The sequence below is a fragment of the Sparus aurata genome, chromosome 22 (assembly GCF_900880675.1).
Source record: "Sparus aurata chromosome 22, fSpaAur1.1, whole genome shotgun sequence".
Lineage (NCBI taxonomy): Eukaryota > Metazoa > Chordata > Actinopteri > Spariformes > Sparidae > Sparus > Sparus aurata.
The window spans coordinates 16,381,488-16,404,948 of record NC_044208.1 but is presented as its reverse complement, the minus strand read 5'-3'; the positions used below and the strand labels follow the sequence as shown (position 1 = coordinate 16,404,948).

At 38.2% G+C, this 23,461-nt stretch overlaps 2 protein-coding genes across 2 annotated transcripts; one reads left to right on the top strand and one right to left on the bottom strand.

Moving 5' to 3' along the window:
• Positions 1-354: 354 nt before the first annotated feature.
• LOC115574511 (macoilin) lies at positions 355-15,781 on the bottom strand. Its single transcript, XM_030406099.1, has 11 exons — positions 15,543-15,781; positions 13,932-14,073; positions 13,692-13,818; positions 13,190-13,313; positions 11,932-12,110; positions 9,822-10,281; positions 9,565-9,723; positions 7,861-8,031; positions 6,083-6,209; positions 5,232-5,406; positions 355-3,282 (listed from the first exon to the last, which is right to left on the bottom strand). The coding sequence occupies exons 1-11, from the start codon at positions 15,617-15,619 to the stop codon at positions 3,092-3,094; spliced, it is 1,932 nt and encodes a 643-aa protein (XP_030261959.1). The 5' UTR covers positions 15,620-15,781; the 3' UTR covers positions 355-3,091.
• A 3,703-nt stretch (positions 15,782-19,484) lies between these two features.
• On the top strand, positions 19,485-22,769 carry LOC115573598 (serotriflin-like). The gene is made up of 8 exons (XM_030404438.1): positions 19,485-19,589; positions 19,753-19,756; positions 19,856-19,956; positions 20,113-20,203; positions 21,556-21,698; positions 21,829-21,923; positions 22,281-22,363; positions 22,577-22,769. Exons 1-8 carry the CDS (start codon positions 19,500-19,502, stop codon positions 22,702-22,704), a joined length of 735 nt encoding a protein of 244 aa, XP_030260298.1. The 5' UTR covers positions 19,485-19,499; the 3' UTR covers positions 22,705-22,769.
• The last annotated feature ends 692 nt before the right edge of the window (positions 22,770-23,461 follow it).

Below are 23,461 nucleotides of genomic sequence, written 5' to 3'. Positions count from 1 at the left end.
ATCCAAAATTAACTGGAATTTTGAACCGAATGTGAATTACAGTTGTGGTGTTTAGACATCTGTGTATTTTCTTCTATATAAGTATCTTTACTGAAGCTAGCATGCTAATCAGCTAGTCTCGAACCGCCTCAGTCTAAACCTCCTGTGCTAGACGCGTAAACATCAACTATCTCCTGGTTCTCTGACATCTAAGTCTGGACTGCTAGCTGCACGGCTAACTGAGCAAACTAGTCGTTAAGGTTAGCAGCAGTTAGCTTTTTTTTTTTATCTGACAGGTGGTCAATTCAGCTTTAAGATTAGAAAATGAAATGAAATATATTTTAATAAAATGATGTACAGATAAAACAAGACAAATTTCAATTGTTTAAATTATTTATACAAAAAAAACCATCCTGGTGTATCAGGAGCGTGACCTCTACCCTTAGAGCATCACCGTTTGAATTAATTATTTGTTCAAAATTTTAAGAAACTGTAGCCCTTGTACAAGTATATTCATGTACATACTTAATGTCACAATGTGTGCTCAAATAACAGTTGAATAAAACACATTTCATGCTGACAAACACGTTGCCGTACAAAATTACAGCAGTATAATAAAAGTACAGCAAGACTAAAAAATATTTTTGATATAAAACACCCTAGAAACACACTCTAAATAAAAAGCTACCAAAATGGCGACATCCAGTTCATGAGTGTTTTTCAGCTGCGTGGGTATTTTCAATTCTGTACATTGTGAATTTAAAAAACAAACAAACAAAAACTACAAAAACCGTACATAGCACTTCAATTCAAACACATTACTCTTCACATTAAATTTGTGTTTTACTTTCCAGCTTGAAAGTAATGTATATAGGCACAGTAATTAAATTCATGAACCATGTTTGGTCAACACCATTCCTTGTTATACACAACTCCACTCCACAAGGCAGCCGTTCAGCTCAGCTGTTTCACTTTCTCTCTTTTCTAGGAGTTTGTCATTGTGGAGCCGAGAGCTGCCAAACATCAAAATGTAGCTGTCAGTCGAAACAAAGACAGGTAATCGCAGCTTGTTTACTGCATCTCCTCAATTTTATCAGGCAATTAAACATCACTGCAGATTGTTCTTAAGAAACTTCCAGATTTCAGCATAAAAAAAAAAAAAAACCTGAAAAAAGCGAAATGTCTGGAACTCTGAAGGGTCTCATTCCAAAATACTGTGTATTTAAAATTTTCAAAAGTAATTTGATGACTTTCCTCTGAATTTACACAAAATTCATATCATCCAAATCCACTATTTACAGGCACAGACAAGAGCATCTTGTTGCATACTTTCATTAACAATGTAGAATATGGTAATGTTGTTGCTTAATAATAATTGTGGTAATCATTTTTTTTGTTTACAGAATATTGTTAGAGCTAATATTCGTATCTATTTAAATTCAGGGTCATTTCATTTGAAAAATGAAAAGGAGGCCCTCGAACATTAACTACTGTAGATACTGTAGGGCTCAGAGATAATTCCATGTTGTAGATTTTCATCTCTAGACATTAATTATGCTTCACAGTTCTAACGTCAAAACGTTTTTCCAAAATCTGCAGCATCAAATCTTAAATGCTAATATTTAAATGAGCTTTTTCCACAGAGGATATTTGGATGTGTCAATGATAAAATGATGATGGCTGGATTCAATTTAGCTGCTTCAGTCTCAGGGTCCTGGTATTGTGCATGCCGACTCATTGTCACACTGTCATGACAAGTCAAAATGCAAGGCTGCAACTAATGATTATTTTCATTCTCAATTAATCAATTCGTTTTTTGGTCTATGAAATGTTGAAAGATGTCAATCAGTGTTTCTCAAAGCCCAAGACATCTGCCTCCAATGTTTTCTTTTGTCCACAACCAAAAGATATTTAATTTATATAATAGAGGAGTAAAGAAACCACAAAGATTCAAATTGATTAAACACTTATCAAAGAGTTGACAACTAATCGATGAATCGTTTCAGATCTTTATATTTTCATATATCATTTGGCTCAATAATACTTTTAATAAAGATATAAATAATATTGAGTTGGTAATTTTACTTAATTGCCAGGAAATACACTGGGGTACTGAAGCCCTATTTTTTTTTTTATGTCTGCTGATCCATTTTCTAAGTTGAGGCTAAACTTTTTCTCTCCTGTGTTAATGACTTGAGAAGTGTTGGGAAAAAAAGTTTTGCCAGGGGAATATTCTTAAGGTTTAACATTCTTTAAAAATATTTTTTTTCATGCTTGAAACTGAGGGAGAAGATTCAGGATAATTTTATTTTGTAAGGCAATTTTTTGTTTTTTACAGTTTATGTTTTTGTAATATGCATTCTGACCACAAGAGGCTGACACACTACCTTTTGTCCTAACAATTTATCTTTTAATTCTTATTTTTTTTTTTAAAAAAGAAACATTCTCCAGGAAAGAAAAAAAAACAGTTTCATACATGGAGAAAATAATTTCTCCTGAAAGAATTAAAGTAATTAAATATTTTTCCTCTTTAAAATTGTTTTAAGTCAATCTGTAGGATAGTACGATTTATCTACCTGGACATTTTGAACTGGTGGATTAGTAAAGAAATTAATTTACTTTTCTGAGATCATTTTTGGGGGGTTTTCATGCTTTTCAAAGCATTAACTTGAGTTTCGGAGACACTTATTTCATTGTTGTATCGCTTGAAACCAGGTTTTCATTTAGACAAATGTAACGGTCCTGAATAAAAAAGAAATATTGTGCTTTTCTCTGTTGCATCCTAAATATGGTTTATGCCATTAGGATGACTTTCATCTCAACATAAAAATTGCAGCTACAGCAGCTCTGCATGTCAGGTATCTTATTTTGGAGTGAAACTCTTGAACAACGTGTGATGAATCATTAAATATATATAATAATGTCAAGTTAGCACCATAAGTGCAGCAAAAGGCATTCGATTTGTGGAGGATGATTCTGGTTCCATTCATTGCTGGAAGTAGATGACTTCATGGTGTCATTTAGCTCTGTAATAAAATCCATTAGCCAAAGGGGGCTAACGGGATGCGGCAAAGAGGTCTGAGGATCTTAAAAAAAAAGGCGACGACATCCTTTATTTCTTCAGACACTGGTACATCAGTGCTCGTGGATTCAGCATGTAGCGCTCAGAGTTGAGTAGCTTGTTGAGATACTGCGGCATCGGAGGCCGAGGCGCCACGTAGGATACACCGGGACTGACGGCCATCACCTCCGCGATCTTCTGCTTCATTTCCCTTATCTCCCGGTCCTGTTTCATCACTTTATCTGTCAAACAGATGAAAGCACTATGAGAGGGTGGCTACAGTGGGCTGTAGTGATCCAGAGTATTTCAAAGGGGCTCTGTAACAGTTTGTAGCATTTTACAAATATTAACCACTCTTTTATTGACCATATGTGAACTGATTGTAACATGACGTGAAAGAGACCTTCCTCGTTTCTGAGTTGCCTGTACAAGCCTGTGGACGATTTTTTGAAGTCATTTAATGCTGCTAGACTGTGCGAAACAAGAAGAAGCCACAACAACAGACTAGTCTGTTTCAGCTGTTTTCATTAAACTATTTAGCAATTTTGAGAGTTTTTATGTGAGGAAAAACCTTGCAACAAAGATAAAACAAGTTGTTTCTTTCCTTGTTAAAAGTGTCAGCTTGTCTTGGTATCGCAGTACCAACCTGTCTGCATCCATGTCTGAAGTGTGTGCCTTACTTGACATGGTTCATTGACGGTAAACAGGGGGAATTTTACATATATAGTAAACATTAACTACTATAGGCAACTTCTTCGTCGCCTGTGGAAAATCACTCCAATTTTGTAAGTTGTTAAAGTGAAACTCTCGCCAAAATGCAACCTAGTCTTTTTTTGTGAATGTATATGAGTCAAACCTTCGTGTAAAAGCATAATTACGATGAAAGAAGCACTTTTATGATTAACCGTATTTTTCGTTTTCGGGTGAAACTCATTTTCAATGGGAGTGCTTGGAGAAAATTTGCGATAACATCAAAATTGCTATTTTTAAAACACTAAGAAGACTCGAAACAACAGGAAACTTTGCTCGTAGTATCACCAGGGTCTCTACACATGAACACGAGCATTGAAAACATTGTTTGTGTACACAGAGTTTACCAAAAAGAGAGTTTTTGGACAACTCACATTAGCAGATGTTTCCTCCGCTCGCCGCCGTCGTGCCAGTGAGAAGTGTCGATCTCCGAATGCGACATAACATGGAGGTGAGTTAAGGTGGAACGCTCCTAAAGCATAGTTCCATATTAATGCAAGGATAATTCATTGTTTTGTCATTAGCGAAAAACAACATTGACCTTGAAGTTGAAAAAGGAGCCTCATATAAGAAACAATACTAAAATCAAAAGCCGGAAAAGTCACGTGAGATATTGCATGGATAGTTGTTGCTGGAACAGCAGCGGTCCACCTTAACTCTCCTGAAAGTTACGTCCATTCTGAGATCGATACTCCTCGGCTGCCATTACAGCAGCTAGCGGAACAAGCATCTGCTAAGGTGAGTTGTTCAAAAACGTTCTTTTTAGCAAACGCACCAGACCCTGGTGATACTACAAGCAAAGTTTCATGTTGTGTCGAGCCTTCTTAGTGTTTTAAAAATAACGATTTTGATGCTATGGCTAATTTGCCCCAAGCATTCCCTTTGAAAATGAGTTTGACCCGAAAATGAAAATATGGTAAATCTTAAAAGTGCCTCTTTCATCGTAATTATGCTTTTACACGAAGGTTTGACGTATATACATTCACAAAAAAAGCCAAAGTTGCATTTTGGCGAGAGTTTCACTTTAAGTTACAAGGAGCATGCAAAAATTGTGAAACACTGTCTATGACAAATCCTTAAAAATGTGGGCCTTCTTATATTCTTATACTATTAGAAATTCAGCGTATGTTAGACATTAAGTTATTTCAATCACTGTATAAAAAAACATTATGTTCGTTTGTCCCAGTGATGTATTTCACTGCGAAGACTGCCAAGTTCAACATATATTTCTAAGCCTAAAGATAAAGGAGTTGAGCCACAATATAGCCTGTTTTATGGCCATTCGGTGTTGCTACTGGATGCAAAAGCTCATCACTTGTTTGTTGGTTCACTGTCTACTTCTTGTCAAAATAAAACACAATCACACACTGTAACCATTCTACTGGAGACAGTAAGTTGTAAATGAAAGAAATTACAATGCACAAAGAAAAAGAGTGAGAACCTTGAGCGATTTCCAGCTGTCTGCGGGCGTCTCCCAGTGCCGAGAACAGGTCGAGTTTGATGCGAGTCTCTGCGCTCAGGTTGTACTCCAGATGCTGAGCTTTCTCCTGCATGGCTGACAGAGTGGACAGCAGCATGTCCGTCTCTTTTTCCACACAGCGGTACTTTCCCAAATCCTGAGTCCAAAGAACACATTAAACAGTTAGTGCGAAGCAAAGTGCGAATCACACCTGAGGGAGTCGGTGCTTTGGTTTCCGAAGTACTTTCACCTTATGAAGTTTAACAGTCAGCAGTGTATCTTTGTTTAGGTTTGTTCACTTCGGGAACCAATGCACCACAGAGAGAACAACCACCACACACTGATGATGAAGTGGCCAGCCATTCAAAAAACATGAAAGCTGCACATTATTCCAGAGACACTCGGAGGGATGATTCTTTCTGTGTTCACTTCGAACAGTTTCTCACATTTTGAGGGAGGTGACTTGTGCTCTTTTATTAAAGCTGTGCAGTGTTTTTATGAAAGACCTGGCTTCTGTTTGAGCATGCTTCGTGGAGAGAATGTCACTAAAATGAAATACCACAACATCCATACGATACGACTACATACTGATATGATGACAAAGTGCAACATGTTGACAGCAGGCCAAAATAAAATAAAATTCAAAAAAAAATGTTGCTGATTAAGATTATTAATTTTTCCAATAATTTTACAAACACAGAGAACTAAAGACATTAAAAAAAAAAAAACTCAAACAGCAAAAAGAGTAAATGACAACCAAGTACTGCACCACTTGAGACTCACAAACACTTAAACTCACAGGTTCATTCCCAAATAGTGTAAAGAACAGATACCTCAACATCACTCTCTAGATCTACCACACGACTCTCTTTCACTTGATACTCCAGCTGTAGTTGTTTGTACTCTGTCTCTAGATCTTTAACTCTTTTCCTTAACATTTGGGTTTCACAGTGTTCCTGCCTGGTGTAGGAGATGAAGAAAACATCAGTTTTGAGCTGTTACAGAGGGCTTTCATTGGATATGAAGAACCAGTTCACACAGAAAGAAACATGACATGTTTTACATTTGTCTTGGGTTTCTTTATATTCCACATATCTAATGAAGAAGCTTGTACACAATGCAAGGAAATATATTTATCCGTTAAAAATTCACGTGTTTATAAAAGGAATAGTTCAATATTTTACAAGACTCTCATTCACTTGATGAAAAGACCGATACCACCGTCATATCTGTATTTTCAGGTGCAGTTAGCTTAGCACAAACACTGGAAACAGAGGGGAACAGCTAGCCTGGTTCTGTACAAAGAAAACCATATCCACCTGTTTACACCTCTAAAGCTCACTGATTAACTTTCATTTTGTGTTGCTTTGTGTCAAAGCACACAAAATCAAAAGTGTGTAAACAAAAATCTGTGATTTTGTCCTGGACTGTTTCTTGGCCGTTCAGTGACTTAAATATATAATTTAATAAATATACAAAATACTCCCACACATATCCCCTGGAAAACGCTAGAGATGCCAGGATTAATCAAGTAGTTGACAAGTATTGAATTAATCTCCCACCATTTTGACAATAGATTAATAGGTTTGAGAAAGTCCAAATTCTCTGATTCCCTTTTTTTCACATATTTCTGACACTGATAAAAGAAAATAATTGATAGATTAATCAAGAAGGAAGATAATCATTAGTTACAGCCCAAGGTAACACAAATGTCAGTGTGCACTGACTTGCGCTGAACGAGCCATCTAACTTCCAGTTTACCGCCTGGCTAACTTGATAAGAGATAAAAAAAAAAAAAATGTAATCTTGCGGCTATTCTAGACTTTCCAACTGGATCAAATGGATCAAATTCTGACAGTGAAACAAATTATTTTGCAGGTTCTGTGACGCTCTAATAAATGGATCCATCGTTTTACAGCTGCTTTCACAATGTAACTTTATAGCAAGAAGTCAGGCATCATGTGACGATACAATTGTACGGTTTGGCCTCTACAAAAGTTGTCTTCAACACCTGGCGCTCTTCCTGGGGGTTTGATTCGAGTCCTACTGTCTGTCTGTTTCTGTCTTGTTACGTCTTTTAAGTTGTGTAGTCTCGCTACATCTGCCGTGCATGATATTGTGATGTTGGGAAGACGCGGTGCAATTATGCAAAAATAATCGTAATTTCCCTCAAATGCATTAGAACTAAAGTAACAAGTTTTGAAAATGTACACAGCAGACAGTACAGATATTTGTGTTCAAATGTACAGAGGAAAAGTAAAAAAAGTTGTCCGAAAAATAAATATAGATACCTTAAAAAAGTATATCAAGGAAGTATCTGTAGTACGTTACTTCCCACCGCTACATGTATGCAGCTTTTCTGACCATCAGAGAGCCATGCTAGCCATTTCCGGTCTTTATGTGAAGCTAAGCTAATCAACTGCTTGCTCCAGATTTTGACTGAACACAGACATAACAGTGGTATCGATCTCCTCAACCAAACTCTTAAACTAATAATCATAATTCAGACTGTTTTTTTAAATGTTTGGGATATGCTCATGACAGTATTTAATTATAATCAGTAGCAAACACCTGCAGGTCCAGCTTTATCTTCTAGGCAGAAATTATTTACCTGTTTGTTAGGCTCCGTGCTGTGCTGGCTGCTTCCTCCAGTTTCTGGGCCTGAAGCTCAGCCAACTGTCTCTCAGCAGAGAGTCTGGCCTCCGTCTCTGCTCTGGTCTTCTTCTCCAGCATCGCGCTGCTCTGTTTGTCCCTTTGCTTGGTTTTAGTTAGACACAGAATCCTGAAGGAAAAGCATTAGACTCACCTCAAGTAATGGCAAAAAATTAGCCTGTAAATAAGTGGGTCAGTGCCTCAAAAAACAGACAGAAGATGTTTTAGTTGTCACTGGGGAGCACCTTGCTGAAAAAAAAAAAAAGTGGAGCATGTCTTATCAAAACTATGCGTAACATGTTCATCTCAAACAAGATTAAACGCCTCTGGCTGGTGGATGTGGATTTGATGTGGAAATGTCCTCAGACGGTTCATCTGTGACTGGAAGGACTGAGAAAATGTGCTTTGAGTACTAATCTGCTTTTCCAGATAAAACTCTGGGGTCATATTATTACTAATAAGTAAAACACAACTCAAACATTAACTAATGAATGAACATAGCAAAATAAAGCCTAGAATTCCTGTTTGAGAATGTGGCCTAAATCTTTGAAGAACATGTCTCTGTAAAGTCTTTGACTGACCTAAACTGCATATAAGCTGAAGTGGTAACAACTGATTGTTTGAACAATTAGTCATTAAAACAAACAAATTATTAGCAGTCACATCATCTATGTGATGCTGGAAATCCATACATTCCAGCTTCTAAAATGGGAATTCTAGCTGTTATTAGTCTTTTATCACAGTAAATAGAGAATATGTTGGGGTTTGGACTGTTAATCAGACTGAGGAAGCAATTTAACAATTTTACCTTGGATTCATTTGGATTATTTAATGACAAGGAAAATAATCTTCAGAATGGGCAACAATAACAATTATTTGCTGCAGCCCCAATAGTATCCAAATACAAAAAACCAGACTAATTAAAGTATCCATCAAAAGTAACAAATGAGCAGTGGATGTGTGTTAGGCAGTAGGTGGCAATATGTCTATCTAAACATTTTAAATTTCAATACTATGAGGTTAAATCCAATGTTAATCTGATATTTAGTATGCCCCATGAATGCAAACCTTATTTTTGTGATCCTTTGTCTTCTAATTAAGGCATGATTACTAGTAGCGACCCGTCCTCACAGTTTCCAGTGTATGTTTCTACCTCTTACAGAAATCAAATCTGTGGAGCTTTTCCACGACATGCAAACAACAGTTGTTAGCCATTAATGGGTTAAGTATCATGATCAAACTCCAATTCAGGCTCATCACACAGGGGTCAGATTGTGTTAAAGTAGCCCACAGACTATTTGAATGAGAAATTTAAATCAAATACTCTCATGAATTTAAGATCTAATGCTGTGAAAGATTTAGTTCAAGTACTTATCATTCATATATGGATGAGAATTATGGATGAGAGTTGTGAGACACTATCCCTCAACATGAAATACGACTTCATATGATATTAATTATGGCCCAGCTTAAAAAGAGATCCATCAGACCTTTTGAGGATTGAAACATCTGCGGATGGTTTTACTTTCAGAGACAACACCAGTTCCTCACAGCATTTCTGCTTAGACTCGCTTTTTTATTTATAAACTTATGTAATATGTAAAACAGCCCACAGAGGGAGCCAAAGACAAGATCTCTGCAGTGGTTCTGGCGGGTGACTCACTTGCTCTGTAGCAACATGTTGGACTGTCTGAGTAGGGAAACCTCTGGTCTCAGGCTCCTCTCGCTGTTGGTCAAGTTGCAGATGTGACTCCGCAGCTCCAGCTCTCCTTGCCGGCTTGTCTGCAGCTCACTCTTCAACCGCCTCAGCTCCTGCTCCAGCCTGAAAATTAAAGCAAAAGACAGAAATATTTAGCTCTGGTTTCATCTTTACGTGCCCTACTTTCAAGCTGAGCTGAAGCGATTTTAGCAGTGCCATACTTGGTCATCTGTTCAGCGTGGTAATTCTGAGCTGCTGTGGCACTCTTGTCTGTTACATCCCGGTTTGGGCTGACTGTCTTTGAGCTGGATCTCTGTTTCTTCTCAGTCCTCCCTGCAGGCGGCGAAGGAGTGTTCGTGCTGCCTCTGCGGGCTTTCGGCGAGGAGCTTTTAGCTGCCCGTGTGGCTTTGCCTCCTTGCTCATCTTGAGGTAGAGTTTCTGGGGTCATAGAGGATTCTGGTCCTCCCGCCCCACAGTGGAGCAGATCTCTGGACTCACCAGGTTTGGATGACGGCCGCCGGTTTGATTCAGCTGACCACACCTCGTGGGTTCCTTTCTCCGTTGCTCTGTCCTCGCTGCGGATCTGGAGGCAGTCCACAGTGTGTCCCTCATCGTGGGCCACTACAGCACCATTCTGACACTGATACTGAGTCAACTCAGGCTTTATCTTCCATTTTGAGCCTGTGAATACAGACAGAAAAAAAGGACATCTATCAGCAACTATCATTGTTCTCTTAGGCTCTTAATTCTGTACCTGGCATATGAAGAGTGAACATATTATTATGCTCTTTTTGTACAAAAATATATACAGTTTCAATCTGTATAAACATCACTGCCCACATACTTCCAGGCATCCTATGCTGAGCATAAATGAGCCTTTAGTTGTTCAATTTGGTCATTCAATATTTTAATGACTGAATCATTGTTTCAGTCATTTTTCAAGTAAAAATCTCAAACATTTGTTGGCTCCAGCTTCTTCATTTGCTACTTTTTTTTGGCCAATTATGATAGAAACTACAGAGTCGTTAGAGTTTTTGACTATTTGTCGGGCAAAAGAAACAATTTGAAGACATCACAAATAAAATATTAATTGTTTAAAAAGTAATATAATTGGTTCGTTAATTGACAACAAAAATAATTGTTAGTCACAGCCATAGACTGTTGTTTCCCAAAATTCGATGAGTTGCTTTTACGTTTTTTTTTTGTAAGTTTGTTAGTTTGTGTTTATTTCATTGCACATAAAATACATAATAGATCAGTAAAGAGAAATGGAATACAAACAGTGGATAATGATTTCAAAGTAAAAACCAATAACTTCAGAGAAAAATGTGTGGGAAAAGCTAAAAGAAAAACCCATAAGGGCTTGTTGAGTGGCTGTCCTGATGTGAAACATTCAACATAAAGACAAAGACACAGCAAAAAAACTCTAAACTTTAACTGTGAATTAAACTGTGGCAGAGTGTGATTATGATGTTGCATTGCTTACTTGGACTGATACAAAAAAATGGCTTGCTTCTAGAATTAATTTAAGCTGGCGCAGTTCCAACAAAGACGTCCTTGGAATCTAATGGAAAATTGAGATAAGATCGTCCTGGAAAAGTTGTGATGAAGATTTTTGACTGACCTCGTTAATGTTAGAACGGATTTGGGAAATTGTACTGAAATACATTTTGAAACAGACTGGAAGTAAGTTGTGTATAGATTGTTTTTTTCCCTGCAGTCAAAACGATTTTTCCCAACTTTACCTATACAGGATTCACTCATGTTTACTCCTTCCCTGACTGACTTTCTGTTGTATCAATACCAAAAAACGAAGCATGAAAAAGTATTGAAATGAAAGTGCAGCTGTCCACCTATCACTGTTATGCTACCACAAATTAACATCACCAAGCATACACTGGCGTTTTGTGAAAAAAAAAAAATTGGGTTCTCTGAGAAATATTTGCTGCCATGTGAATTCTGTCACCATTTTCACTAGAATGAAAAATAAGGGAGGTTATTGAATGGTGTGAGAAAAGCTTCAATTAGATTGAAGTGTAGAAAATCTAGAGGATTTCACTGTGGCATTAAGAGTATAATAGTCTTTTGCATTTATAATCATGTTCTTAACACCCAGTTTCTGGCAAATCTTTCCCATTGTTCATTTGGAATAAACAGCAGAGCACTGAGTGGTTACTTTGAGTGATGATCACACAAACACAAGAGCAGCGCCTGCAGAAACTCAACCCTCTGATCTCATGGATCAAACAAACTTAAATTAGAATCATCCTGCAGATTGTGAAAAATGGCAGAAACAAGTGTGTATAAATGGAAGTGGTGCAGAGGACTCACTGCTGCTGCCATCTGTGCCGGTCTTGGGGTAAACCTGCAGGCCTGGAGGGAGTGAGTGCTGCAGGAGGTGCATGTGGAAGTCGTTCTCACTCTGCACTGCTTTCTGTATGCGCAACTTAAAGATGTTGGTGAAGTAGCAGGTGGCATAAAACCCCAGGTACACTACAGGATATCCAATGCTGAATGAGAAAACAAAAGGGAAAAGACACAGTTAGAATATGTGATACAAACACATCCTGGCTAACAGATTTCTATTATTAATCAGTACGTTATCTATTTATTTTCATAGGGATGCATTATATGGATATTATTCTGCTGATACAGATGACCAAAAATTACCATTTTCTTATGGTCAATACCAATAATAATAATCACACATTTTTGTATTTTGAAAGAGGTTTCTACACTGTAGTTTATGCAAACCTGATGGTAAGACAGGCCAAGACGTGATGAGGTACGTGTAGTCATCTTGTATATTTATAAAGGGTACTGCGGTTACACTACACAAAGCGTGGGTTGCTACTCAGCTCATCTTTAACATGCACTGACAATGCTTTTAATTTCAGTGGGAAAAAGTCTAAATATAGACTTGTTAACCTTTTTGCCAGAAGAGCGTGTTGGATTTGTCTCTTTTTTGATGATTTGCTGTGTACAGACCCTCGGAATACTTGCAGAACATTTACCGCGTTCTGCACTTCTTCTCTGTGTTTATCAGTGGATTGTAAACGAACTGTAAAAGTAAACACTGTCACCTACTTTACCAGAGTGTGTAGATGCTTTGCTGGTTAAGCGAAATGAAATAAAAAGCAATTTGGTCACATATTATAATCTCTAATTATCAGCTATAATTTCACTGATAAAAATAAATAGCCAATAATTTAGTTCACAGTATCCCAATTTATACTGTGCATCCAGACATACTTTCATACTTGATTGGTCATCAGCTAGTAGCATAAAAGTGAACTGACTACAGGAAACTATGATGAAAAACATCAAGTCCACTTCATTATATCACACAGTAGATGTATAAAGGTTTAATTCTAAATCAGCACAATTAATTTCATGTCAGACATCACCTTTATTGAAATTCTTCAAAGGTCTTAATTTGTTGCAGTCTAGCACCGCGGCTGCCGCACAACCTCTTGTCTGTTTTCTTTTTTGTCCTATGCTGCCACTGCCTGTAATCACTATTTGTACAAAGTCAATAAAAAGAATTGTGAAAGAAAAAAAGGTCTTAAGTTGTGTTAAATCAATGTACCAGTGTGCAGCAAAAAGATGAGACAGGTTGGCATGAGAGGTTTTAAGGTCTTTGAGTCGCAGTGACGCCTCTGTGTACACAAGCAGAATCCACAGGGATACCGTTGATATACAGATGCCTTTTTCTGAGGAAAGAAAGAAAGAATACTGTAACTTTGCAACGTTACTTCCACTTACAACACACATTTTTAAAAGGATAAGTTCACCCAAAAATGAAAAAAACAATTGATATCTTCACACCCTTATAGTAAAGGACAGTCAGGTGAAGTTCGTAGTCCACAAAACATTTCTTGAGCATCATAGCAAAACGGTGTTGCAGCATTCTTGACATGAGCTGTATTGAGTAGTTTTATGTGTACTTTCCATTGGCATGAGAGTGAAGGGATAATGACTGAACTCTCATTTTTGGGGCAAATGTATCCTTTAATATTTATGAGAAGAACAAAATTTGGCATAATTTTCCATACGTGTAGGCAAAAACAAACAATAATCCACATACTCACCTGTGTGCCATATGTAATTGAATAACACGTAGGTGCTAGCCACAAAAAACAGCCAGTGCAGAGGAACGAAAATTAAACAAAAGATGTCCAGAGTGAAGGCAGCACAGACAAAAACAACACAGATAACCTGCAAACAAAGAAAACACTGATGTCAGTAAAGATACACTGGATTCACTCTGTGGGATTATCATCATCTGGGCCACTTCACACAAGATGAAATCACACAGCAGGGTTTCTCACCAGCCCATGGCAGTGGAAAGTGGTGTACACGCTCCCAAAGAAGAGCCAGCATGGCCACAGATACTCCAGTCTGAATTCGAGAATGAAATCTGCCAGCAGCACCAGCGTCCACATCATCATAAACTTCAGGACGGTGTACGCACTGCACAAAGACAAGGGAATAGTAGAAAATCCATCACTGTGTATGTATCAATATGAATCAGCGAGGGGGTGTGTTCGGTTTGGACAAAGAGTTCTGCTCTTGGCTCCGAGTCTGGTAAATAAAGACATTCCAGATACAAAGAAGCCTGTTAAGCCATGGCGTTAAGCAGCAGAAAATACAGGACTAGAAACCGGATACGCATCTCTAAACCTATAATTGAGCAGCTGCATCTTAAAAATGCAGCTCGATCTTTTAAGTAGAGGTGCTGAGTAACAATGACTGTTCCCCCGTTCATTTTATTAGGCAACCACGAGCCAAACAGGGGCTGTGGTTTACTCCTTTGTTCTGCTCATCCATAGGCTGCTATCACATCACCCCTTCTTTGTTTGGTAACCATGGCAATATTTCATCTGGAGGAGAGAGGGAGCACCACAGCATCCTATTGCACTCAGCCCAATCTCCCTTTTTAATGTTACTGACATAAAGTGTGTATTCTTACAACTGATAGTAAACGTGCAACGAAAAAGCGATAATTTCACTTAACGAGTACAATGAGACGGAAAGGGGACGACAATAGCATCATGGATTCTCTAAGTTCACGTTTGCTTTGTAATTTTAGTAAAAGAGTGTGTTTTGATTTGCTTCACTAGCTTTTTTAAATACATCTGCCAAATACTACACCACAAAAATGCAATGTTTAAATGTATGAGCATAGAGAGGAAGGAAGGACAACAGCAAGTTTACCTTCATATTTTACTCGTGTATTTGTATTTGTATTTATATTACAGGTTTTATATATTTTTGTTTAGCATAGCTGACACATGTGCAAGTTTTCTTTAAATTATGGGCAGCGACTGCCTAGCTAATTCATGGTGACCTTGTTTGTGGTTTTACGAATAAAAGATATTAAACTGTGTTAGTTCCCCGTGTCATGTGAAACAATGCACAATTAAAAACAAGTGGTTTCTTTTCTGCTGAGGCAACATTTCCTCTTGTCTGGACTTTGTCTAGACGCTTGAGAATGATGATTTTATGTGCAAGAATAGCTGTTTCACACGGGTTCCATCAGGGAATACAGTCCATATTGTGCCAACACCAGAATAATGCATTCAATGAGGCTGTCACTTGGATACAGAGGACAGTGTACCAGCAGATGTAAGAGCCTGAGGGAGAAGCACGGCCGACGTTAACTTGCACAGCTGCTCATTCCTGTCTCTCTGTAAACAAATGTCGGCTGAAGTAACTCGCATCACATCGTTTTTTTCCTACGTTTTCTGTCCACGAAGCTCAGCCGTGCTCGGAGTGCATTACAGCTCCGGACTGGTTTGCTGTGTAAAACCGTGAGACACGGATGAAGTGACGAAATGTGTGAGGCAGACAGGTGACGACGGCTGAAATTCACACAAAGACGGACACCACAACAAAAGCAGCCTCCGCCAGGCGACGCGGCTCTCGCGGGCGCTAGCTACCTCTCAGACAGCTTCTCCGTTATTTTCAGTTTCTTCATTTTCCGTAGCCTGTTCGCGTCCACATAGCGTTTCTTCATCTTATGGCTTCTGCTCCCTCCGTGCTGTTTTAAAGACACACCGCGGCGGCAGCGGCGGAGAAAAGAAAAGAAGGAGCAGAAATAAAAGGCAGAAGCTCGCTCCTTGTGGAAGAGGATGCTCGGTTCAACCTGTGATGATGTCTGGGAAGAAATGCAAGGCGGCCGACGGCTCTGCGCATGCGCGGTGGATGTTGTACCTACAAGTGTTCATCGCAGGAGGGGAGCAGATGAGCACACTGTACACACTGTACCAAAACGCACACCACTCACATTTAGTTGGGATATTTTTGTGTTACACTTGATTGTAAATTCTGTTGCACGTCTGGATTTTTTTATTTTGTCAGAACTTTTGAGTCTGTCTGAGGGCACCAAGAGTGTAAAGAGTTAAGAATCCTTTAATGAATCATTTCTGTTCAATCACAACATCAGTAAAGATGTGCCTATGCATTTCAGCCAGACCTTCATTAGGGCACTACAAAATGGCCACTTTAGGGTTCTTACATTTACAGGTTAGCAGACAGTCACATGATCAGTATAGCCGGGTTAGTGGTAACATGATTGGACCAGGAATGCACGATATGATTTTTTTTACAAGCCGATGCGATAACCGATAATTACCTATTAAAATAACAGATAATACAAACAAACATTTTTATATTTTAGAAATAAATTGCTAACCTGCACATCTGAGTGTAAGAAAGGCTAAGATGTAACTGAGCAAAGATGATTTATTTGATACTCCATCGCTGTGATAAGACTCTGTTTTTATTGGCTGCTCACAATACAACTTTAAAGGTGCATGCCGCCACCTGCTGTATGTAGGTGAGGCACTTGTTGAGTCAACAAAAGCAATTTGGATTTGCATTATCGGCTATAATTTCTTTACCTGCCGATAACCGATAATGTAATTTCTCCATTATGGGGCGAATAATTTATCCGTCTGATAGATATTGTGCATCCCTAGTCCAGACAGTCAGCCACATGATCAATGAAGACGAGTGAGCAGTAACATGAATGGTCTAGACAACCACATGACAGACTATGCAGGGGGGTAAGCTGACTCATCATCAGTATAAGCAGGCTGGTTGTCACATAATTAGGTAGTTAAAATCAAAAGACTAAGTATGTTTAGCTGGGGGAAAAAAAATAACAAACAGTAAGCAAAATAATAGAAAAATATACATACACAAACTCTTCAAAGTTTTAATTATTTAAAGAAAAGCATCAATTAGTCACTTCTTAAATGCCTAAAATAACTTTTTCAGACTTTTAAGGCCTCAGATGCCTTGGGAGAAAAAAGGACTCATAAAAAAGGAGAAAAGTCTAGTTCCCCCCGTTCAAGCCTGGGTACTGGGCAGCTTTCAGTGTGTATTCCTAGAGCCATTCTCTATGTTACAGCCTTTTCACTCCGTCTTAACCAGATGGGCACTATTTTCCACAACCGAGCAGTACTCCTTACATCCTGTTTTTTTGTTGTTTTTTAAATATCTGAATCTTTATTTTGTATTTTGTTTATAATTATGGGTTCCTATGATCCCGTGTGACTGACGATTAAAACCCTGAAACCATGTGCTGTAACCTCATGCTTTGATCAAAATGGATTTGTTTTTCACGGTTAGTACCTTAATTGCTATATATAATAAATATATAATGTGCTCATTACTCTAGAGATTAAAGTTTACAGACAGGAGCCTGACCAATAAAGGCTTCAAAACAGTATCAGTAGGAGTCAAGTCAATTCTAGACCTCACAGGGAACCAGTAGAGGGCAGCAATGTTTTGTGTGATGTGTTTGATTCTTCCAGTGTGTGTTAACAGCCTGGCAGCAGTGTTCAGTATTACTTGCAGTCCTCTGATATTGTATCTACTGATAAGAGAAAAGTGCATTTTAATTGCCAATTCTGGAGGAGATATAAACACGGATAACCTTTTCTAGATTTGAAGAGGAAACCAAACGAATGACCTGATTTTGATTAAAGGAGGATTAAAGCAGAGGACTGCACCACTACAGTCAGGTTATTCAACTGCAGGACATTTTTGTACTTCCAATTCTTCATTTTAGTGACACAGGAAATAATTTAAAAAAAAGGTGCACCATGCTCTAAAGGAACACTGTGGGACTTCTTTGTTGTGTTAGAAGTCGACATTTGTTCAAGTAAGCAGACTCCATTTCGAAACTAACATTAGCGACTGTTGCTCCTCTGTTCTTGGATCTGAGCGAGGCAACTGAGAAGAGGCACTTGGGAATGTGTTAGTCACGGAAAATCCAACCAGGGTCCTTAAACAAGTCAAAATTGCTGTTTAGATTTTCTTTTTGCGCATTTATCTTGCTTCATATCGCACCTATACGTCAGTTTCAGGGCCAATAGTTGCAAAAAGGCCATTTTGAAGATATCTTTAAATGCTTTTCAGAGTTTTTAAGTTCCTAGAAATCATTAAAATGTTGATGTCCAATAAACGCTTCTATAGTTTATGACGCTGCCATGGATGTATTAAAAAAATGTTGCAAGAGGAGTTTAAAGCTATGGGCCAGACCTCACAGATAACTTAATTGTATTCACTAATTGTGGTTGTCATGTTTTATGGAGAAAATGGTTTTTCCTCCGTTGCCCTCTGGCTAACTGCTAACAATCAGGATATTTCGCAACCATTTTATGACATGTTCATGTATTTTATCATATGTAAAACCATGCACATGTTCTGTGTTTAACCTGGCGGCCAAACAAATTTTCCCTTGAGGACTATAAAGTTCAAGTTGAATGGACTGGACATCAAGATAATACATGTTATCTTTTGTCTCTGGGTAAATATATTATGATAACACAATCTATGCAGTTATTTATCTAAAATAATTAAGTCTGCCAACACATTTGTGATTATGCTAAATATTTTTCCCTCATTTGTAAAATTGACAACCCAGATATTGTACATTTTACAGCAGCATGTGAAAAGATTTGAACTTTTCATCCCTGCTGTGTCCAAAAAGATATTCAGAAGCTGTTAAACACCAGAGAACTGTTTTCAAATCTTATCACTGCTCCTAGTCTTAGTTTAACCTTTCAATTATCAAAGTTTAATTTAGATACCATGTTCTGTTTGTTATCACGCACCCTCTTATTATAACCTTGCCACACAAGGAGAACGTACAGAACATATTCTATGCCCCTTTATCAGAGTTGTCATGAAAAAAATTACAGATATGCACGATGATAACATGAACCTACAGCATCTCATTGACCATCGAGAACATTTCACAGGTGCAGTGGCCCCATAATAAGGAAAAATCATGCACAAAATCACTTTTTATCAAACTAATATTCACAATATTGTAATGACTGAATGTGCTTTATTTGAAAGCAATTTGTGATGTGATTGACTTTAGCCTACTAATGGCGTTAGTTGTGCACTATTAGATGAATCCCCTGCTTCACTGCTCCCCCGCACCAGTAGGGAGAGCTGAGGTCCAGAGGTAACCCTGTTCTCCCTTTTCCCTTCTTCCACAACCTCTGTATGTGACACTCTCTCAGCAGCTTACATTAAAAAAGATGTGTCCCAAGTGGCTTTCAGTAATTCATACATACATAGGCTGATGGTGACGAACACATCAGAAGCAGTTTGGGGTTCAGTATCTTGCCCAAGGACATATTGACTTGCAGGCCGGGGGAATCGAAGCAGCGATAACAACACCCCGACTCTACCCCTGAGTCACAACTGCCCTCCTTCACAAAACAGATAATGCCATGTTGACAAAACCCTATCATCACTTTGGTCACTCTGTGATGCCCTTGACTTTGTGTGTTCATTCATCACGTGTCTGTGCGGTACCTTTGTATATAAATCACACCTGTTGCTCTCTGAGGTTGGTAGTCGTGGACATCACCATGAACACTGTGAGCTTCCTGTGTGCCTTGGGCCTCTTTGCTGCTCTCCAGGTGCCTGGCACCTTGGCGGAGGATATGGAGCCCTTTCCAGTAAGTAGATGAAATATCCTCTCAGCTAGGCATTAAATTGTGTGTATATTTGTAGTTTTGTTGTCTTAAAACATGCATCCATCTATTGTCTATTTTTTTGTACTAATAAGCAATAAATTAACTATATCATTTTCTCTCTCATCTCTGAAATCCATACCTAAAGGAGGGTGAGTGTTTGGAACTATTATTCATACATAATCTTTTCATTCACGTCACCTTCATCTTTCTTTCTTTTTCTTCTTTAAACCTTATTTGTGTTTTTTTAGGCACCGTCCTGGTCTCCTCCTCCGATAAGACTGCGATTGTGAACAAGCACAATGCCCTGAGAAGAGGTGTTCAGCCTACTGCTAGCAACATGTTGGAAATGGTAACATATCTCACAGGAACTGGTGTTGCAAATTTCTCCCTTGCGCAGCATATCAGTAAATGAAACTGATTTTCCAGACAGCCCTTGGAGATTTTCTGCTGTATATGCTGTAGTTGCTGCATGTGTAATGGCTCCTCTCTCCTCTGCTCCCTGCAGAAGTGGAGCAATGAGGCTGCAGCCAACGCTCAGGAATGGGCCAACACCTGCTCCATGAACCACAGTCCTGCCAGCTCCAGAACGATCAGCAGTAAGTTCATTATAACATCTCCTTGTTTTAGGTTTAAATAAAAAACACATAAGTGAAAAAAAAACAGCAGCTACACAGCATTACTCTTACCTGGCAAGTTTAATAAGCATTTAATTCTTATGAGAGTGTAAAATCGTCTGATACAGCTTTTTTGATGGTCATGTGATGGTAAACTTCACACTTACATCCAGAATGATGGATTTACTGAGTTTATTTAAGGCTCTGTATCCACTTTATTCACGGTATTTAAAGGCAGGAAAAGGTCAGGGAAACATCATGTGTCAGTTTATTGCGTGATTTCTTGAATCTAGCTGGGTTCAATCAAATACAAATATTGTATGAGCAATTACCAGACTGATGCTTGTGTAAATATGCCACCACAAATTGACGCCAGTTAGATTTATTAATTTGATTAACACCATCCGAGAAAGTGTTATTAATGAGACAGAAAGGTTATATTAAAGGATAGGAATTGAATTTGTTTAATTTTATTTTCATCATTTTTGGTAATTTAATTTTGTTTGCACACAATGATAGACGTGGACTGATTTCTTGGCAATAGTTGTTTTTTTTTTTATATATATGGCCAGCCTGTTTCTATAACTTTAAGTTGGTGTACATTTATGTAATTGATCCACAGTAGGGAAGCCCTGAATGGCCATGGGGCAAACAAATTATTTTCCACAATATCCAATGATAAGGAATTAAATTATATTTCTTTTCTTGAGGTCATCAGTTATTTATGTCATTATCACTGAATAATTGTTTTGTTTTTCAGAATAAAGGGCATAGTTTTCCAGAGGTTTGAGAAAACAAGCTTTGTTATCCCAAGATAATGAGATAAGTTACCCTGTTATCATGAGAAAGCAAAAGGTTGTTCCCTCCTATTACCAAAGGTCTGCTAATTATAGTAATGAGTCCTGAAACCCAGATATCAGATAGTACTTTTGCACATCAAGTTCCCTTGTCTCAAAATCAGTGAGTTTTTTTTAAGTGTGTTTTTTTGAATAGGTTTTCGGTTAAATGCCTGAAATAAAGACTATGATAACCACAGGCTTAAGATATTTACAATACATCATTAAATGACCCACAATTTAATTTTTGCAAACTATTCTAACTCTAACTTCACAACTTGTAGATTGTTCAGTTCACAGAAAACATATATAATGATTGCATAGCTCCATTTTAGTCAAGACAAGATGGACATTTCTACAGCTGAACCCTCAAACACTGGGTAACTAGATCTAGACACATGACAACAATCTAGTATAAAATCTAGTATATTGATTTTGGGGTGAACTGTCTCTTTAAGAGGACTCTCTTAAGTATCTCTCTTCCATCTGTAACTGTAGCTAGTGGCTGTGGAGAGAACCTGTACATGTCCAGCTATAAGAACACCTGGAGCAACGCGATCCAGTCCTGGTACGACGAGGTGGTGGACTTTCAATACGGAGTCGGGTCTACCAACGGAGGGGTGGTCGGACACTACACACAGGTGCACCTCCGTAACAGTTTACACAACACATGTTACTCTGACTAACTTGCACACATCTTGCCCATCATTTTGCTGAAAACTGTAAGAAAGAGGAGTGCTTTTCTATTTAATCTGCTTTTTCTCTGCTCAGGTTGTCTGGTACAGGTCCAACCTTGTTGGCTGCGCTCTTGCCCGCTGTCCCAACGCTCAATACGAGTACTTCTATGTCTGCCACTACTGCCCACCGTGAGTAGCCTACAGAACATAATTACACTGGTGTGTAGTAATTCAAGGTACAATATGCAAAAATTCTGGTTGAAAAAATTCAAAATGTCACTAAAATCTACAACAGAATGTTCTGATGTTATGTATTGCCTTGCAAAAGATGTATACTGAAGTAAAGATGCTAACCCACTAGCCCTGTCCCACTCTAAAGCTTCTGTGACTGTGGTGTTAGCGCCCAAACTCTAGCAGCTTAAACTACCAGCTTGAAGTACTAATTTAAAATATTTTGCCATCTCAGATAATAACCGACATGTTTGAGCTGTGCCAAACATTTACGCTGCTAATGTTTGTTATTTGATGCTTTGAACAAAATTGCAGTGGAAACTACCAGTTAGCTCGCCCCTATGAGTCAGGACCCACCTGTGGTGACTGCCGCAGTGCCTGTGATAATAAACTGTGCAGTAAGTAGCAAATACAACACTAAAATACTTCATTATTTTGAATGAGAGTGTTTTATTGGACTTAAGAGTAAAACCTTATGACATCTACAGTCACGTTGTGACACTCCCTAATAGTGTTAATTGTAACAGAAGTTATTCGAATGTTAATGTTTTCTAAGTAAGTGTTTTTTTATTTCAGTATCCCTTAATTTTCTAATTTTCTTGTTCCTCCAGCCAACCCCTGTAAATATGCTGATAAGTACAGTAACTGTCCAGATCTGAAGCAGCAGTGGGGCTGCAGCAACAGCGACGTGGCCTCCTGGTGCCCGGCCTCTTGCAAGTGTACCAACGAGATCATTTAAATGGCTGCATGTCCACATCGGCCCTGACTCTTCAATCAGTTTCAATAAACATTATCAGCATTAAAGCTTGTGTTCCTCTTTTTTCATTATTCAGAGCTATTTGACCTGCTCAGTAATCAGCACAGAGTGAAAAGGAAAAGTATTCTGACACTGTTCCTCTCTAGACAAACACTGCCTGCAGAGCCAGGTACACTTTGACTGTACAGGTGTGAATTCATAAGGTGGAGAACACACTCGACAAGTTTGATTTCACAACTATCTGCCAAGAAAGGTTCAAGTAGATTCTTTTTTGTCATTATGCAACATATGATTACATAACAAAATATAAGGTTGGTAACTCCATCATGCTACACAAACATAAAATATATAGTATACATCATTTATATACACAGTATATAAACATGTAGCGTATTTTTCAAATTTGCGTCGAGGTGGATGTAAACAGAAGCAAGAAGATGGTAATGTTGTGGCGGGGATTTCTGTTCAGTGGAAAATAGAAGATATTAAAAGTAAGGAAATTCATTTGAATTAAAAAACAGAGCGATAAACAGTGAATTGATTTGATAAACCTAACTGACATTATATTTCAAACAGTGTTGCTCTGATAATCAACTGGGCTGCCTCACACTGCAGGCAAATCAATGGCAGAACTTTCAATCAAAATTGGCATCAGTAAACAAGTAAACAAATCAGACGACTTGACAAAGATGGAACTGACAACTGGACCTAAATGCAAGCTCAACTGATGGGGAGGGGG

Excerpts from the sequence above, each read along its gene's own strand:
- LOC115574511 (XM_030406099.1), bottom strand. The coding sequence starts at position 15,619 with ATGAAGAAACGCTATGTGGACGCGAACAGGCTACGGAAAATGAAGAAA. Across the intron at positions 10,282-11,931 it reads CGGCACAGATGGCAGCAGCA|GCTCAAAATGGAAGATAAAG; the intron begins GTGAGTCCTCTG and ends CTGTATTCACAG. Across the intron at positions 6,210-7,860 it reads GCACGGAGCCTAACAAACAG|GCAGGAACACTGTGAAACCC; the intron begins GTAAATAATTTC and ends CTCCTACACCAG.
- LOC115573598 (XM_030404438.1), top strand. The coding sequence starts at position 19,500 with ATGAACACTGTGAGCTTCCTGTGTGCCTTGGGCCTCTTTGCTGCTCTC. Across the intron at positions 20,204-21,555 it reads CAGCTCCAGAACGATCAGCA|CTAGTGGCTGTGGAGAGAAC; the intron begins GTAAGTTCATTA and ends CTGTAACTGTAG. Across the intron at positions 22,364-22,576 it reads CTGTGATAATAAACTGTGCA|CCAACCCCTGTAAATATGCT; the intron begins GTAAGTAGCAAA and ends TTGTTCCTCCAG.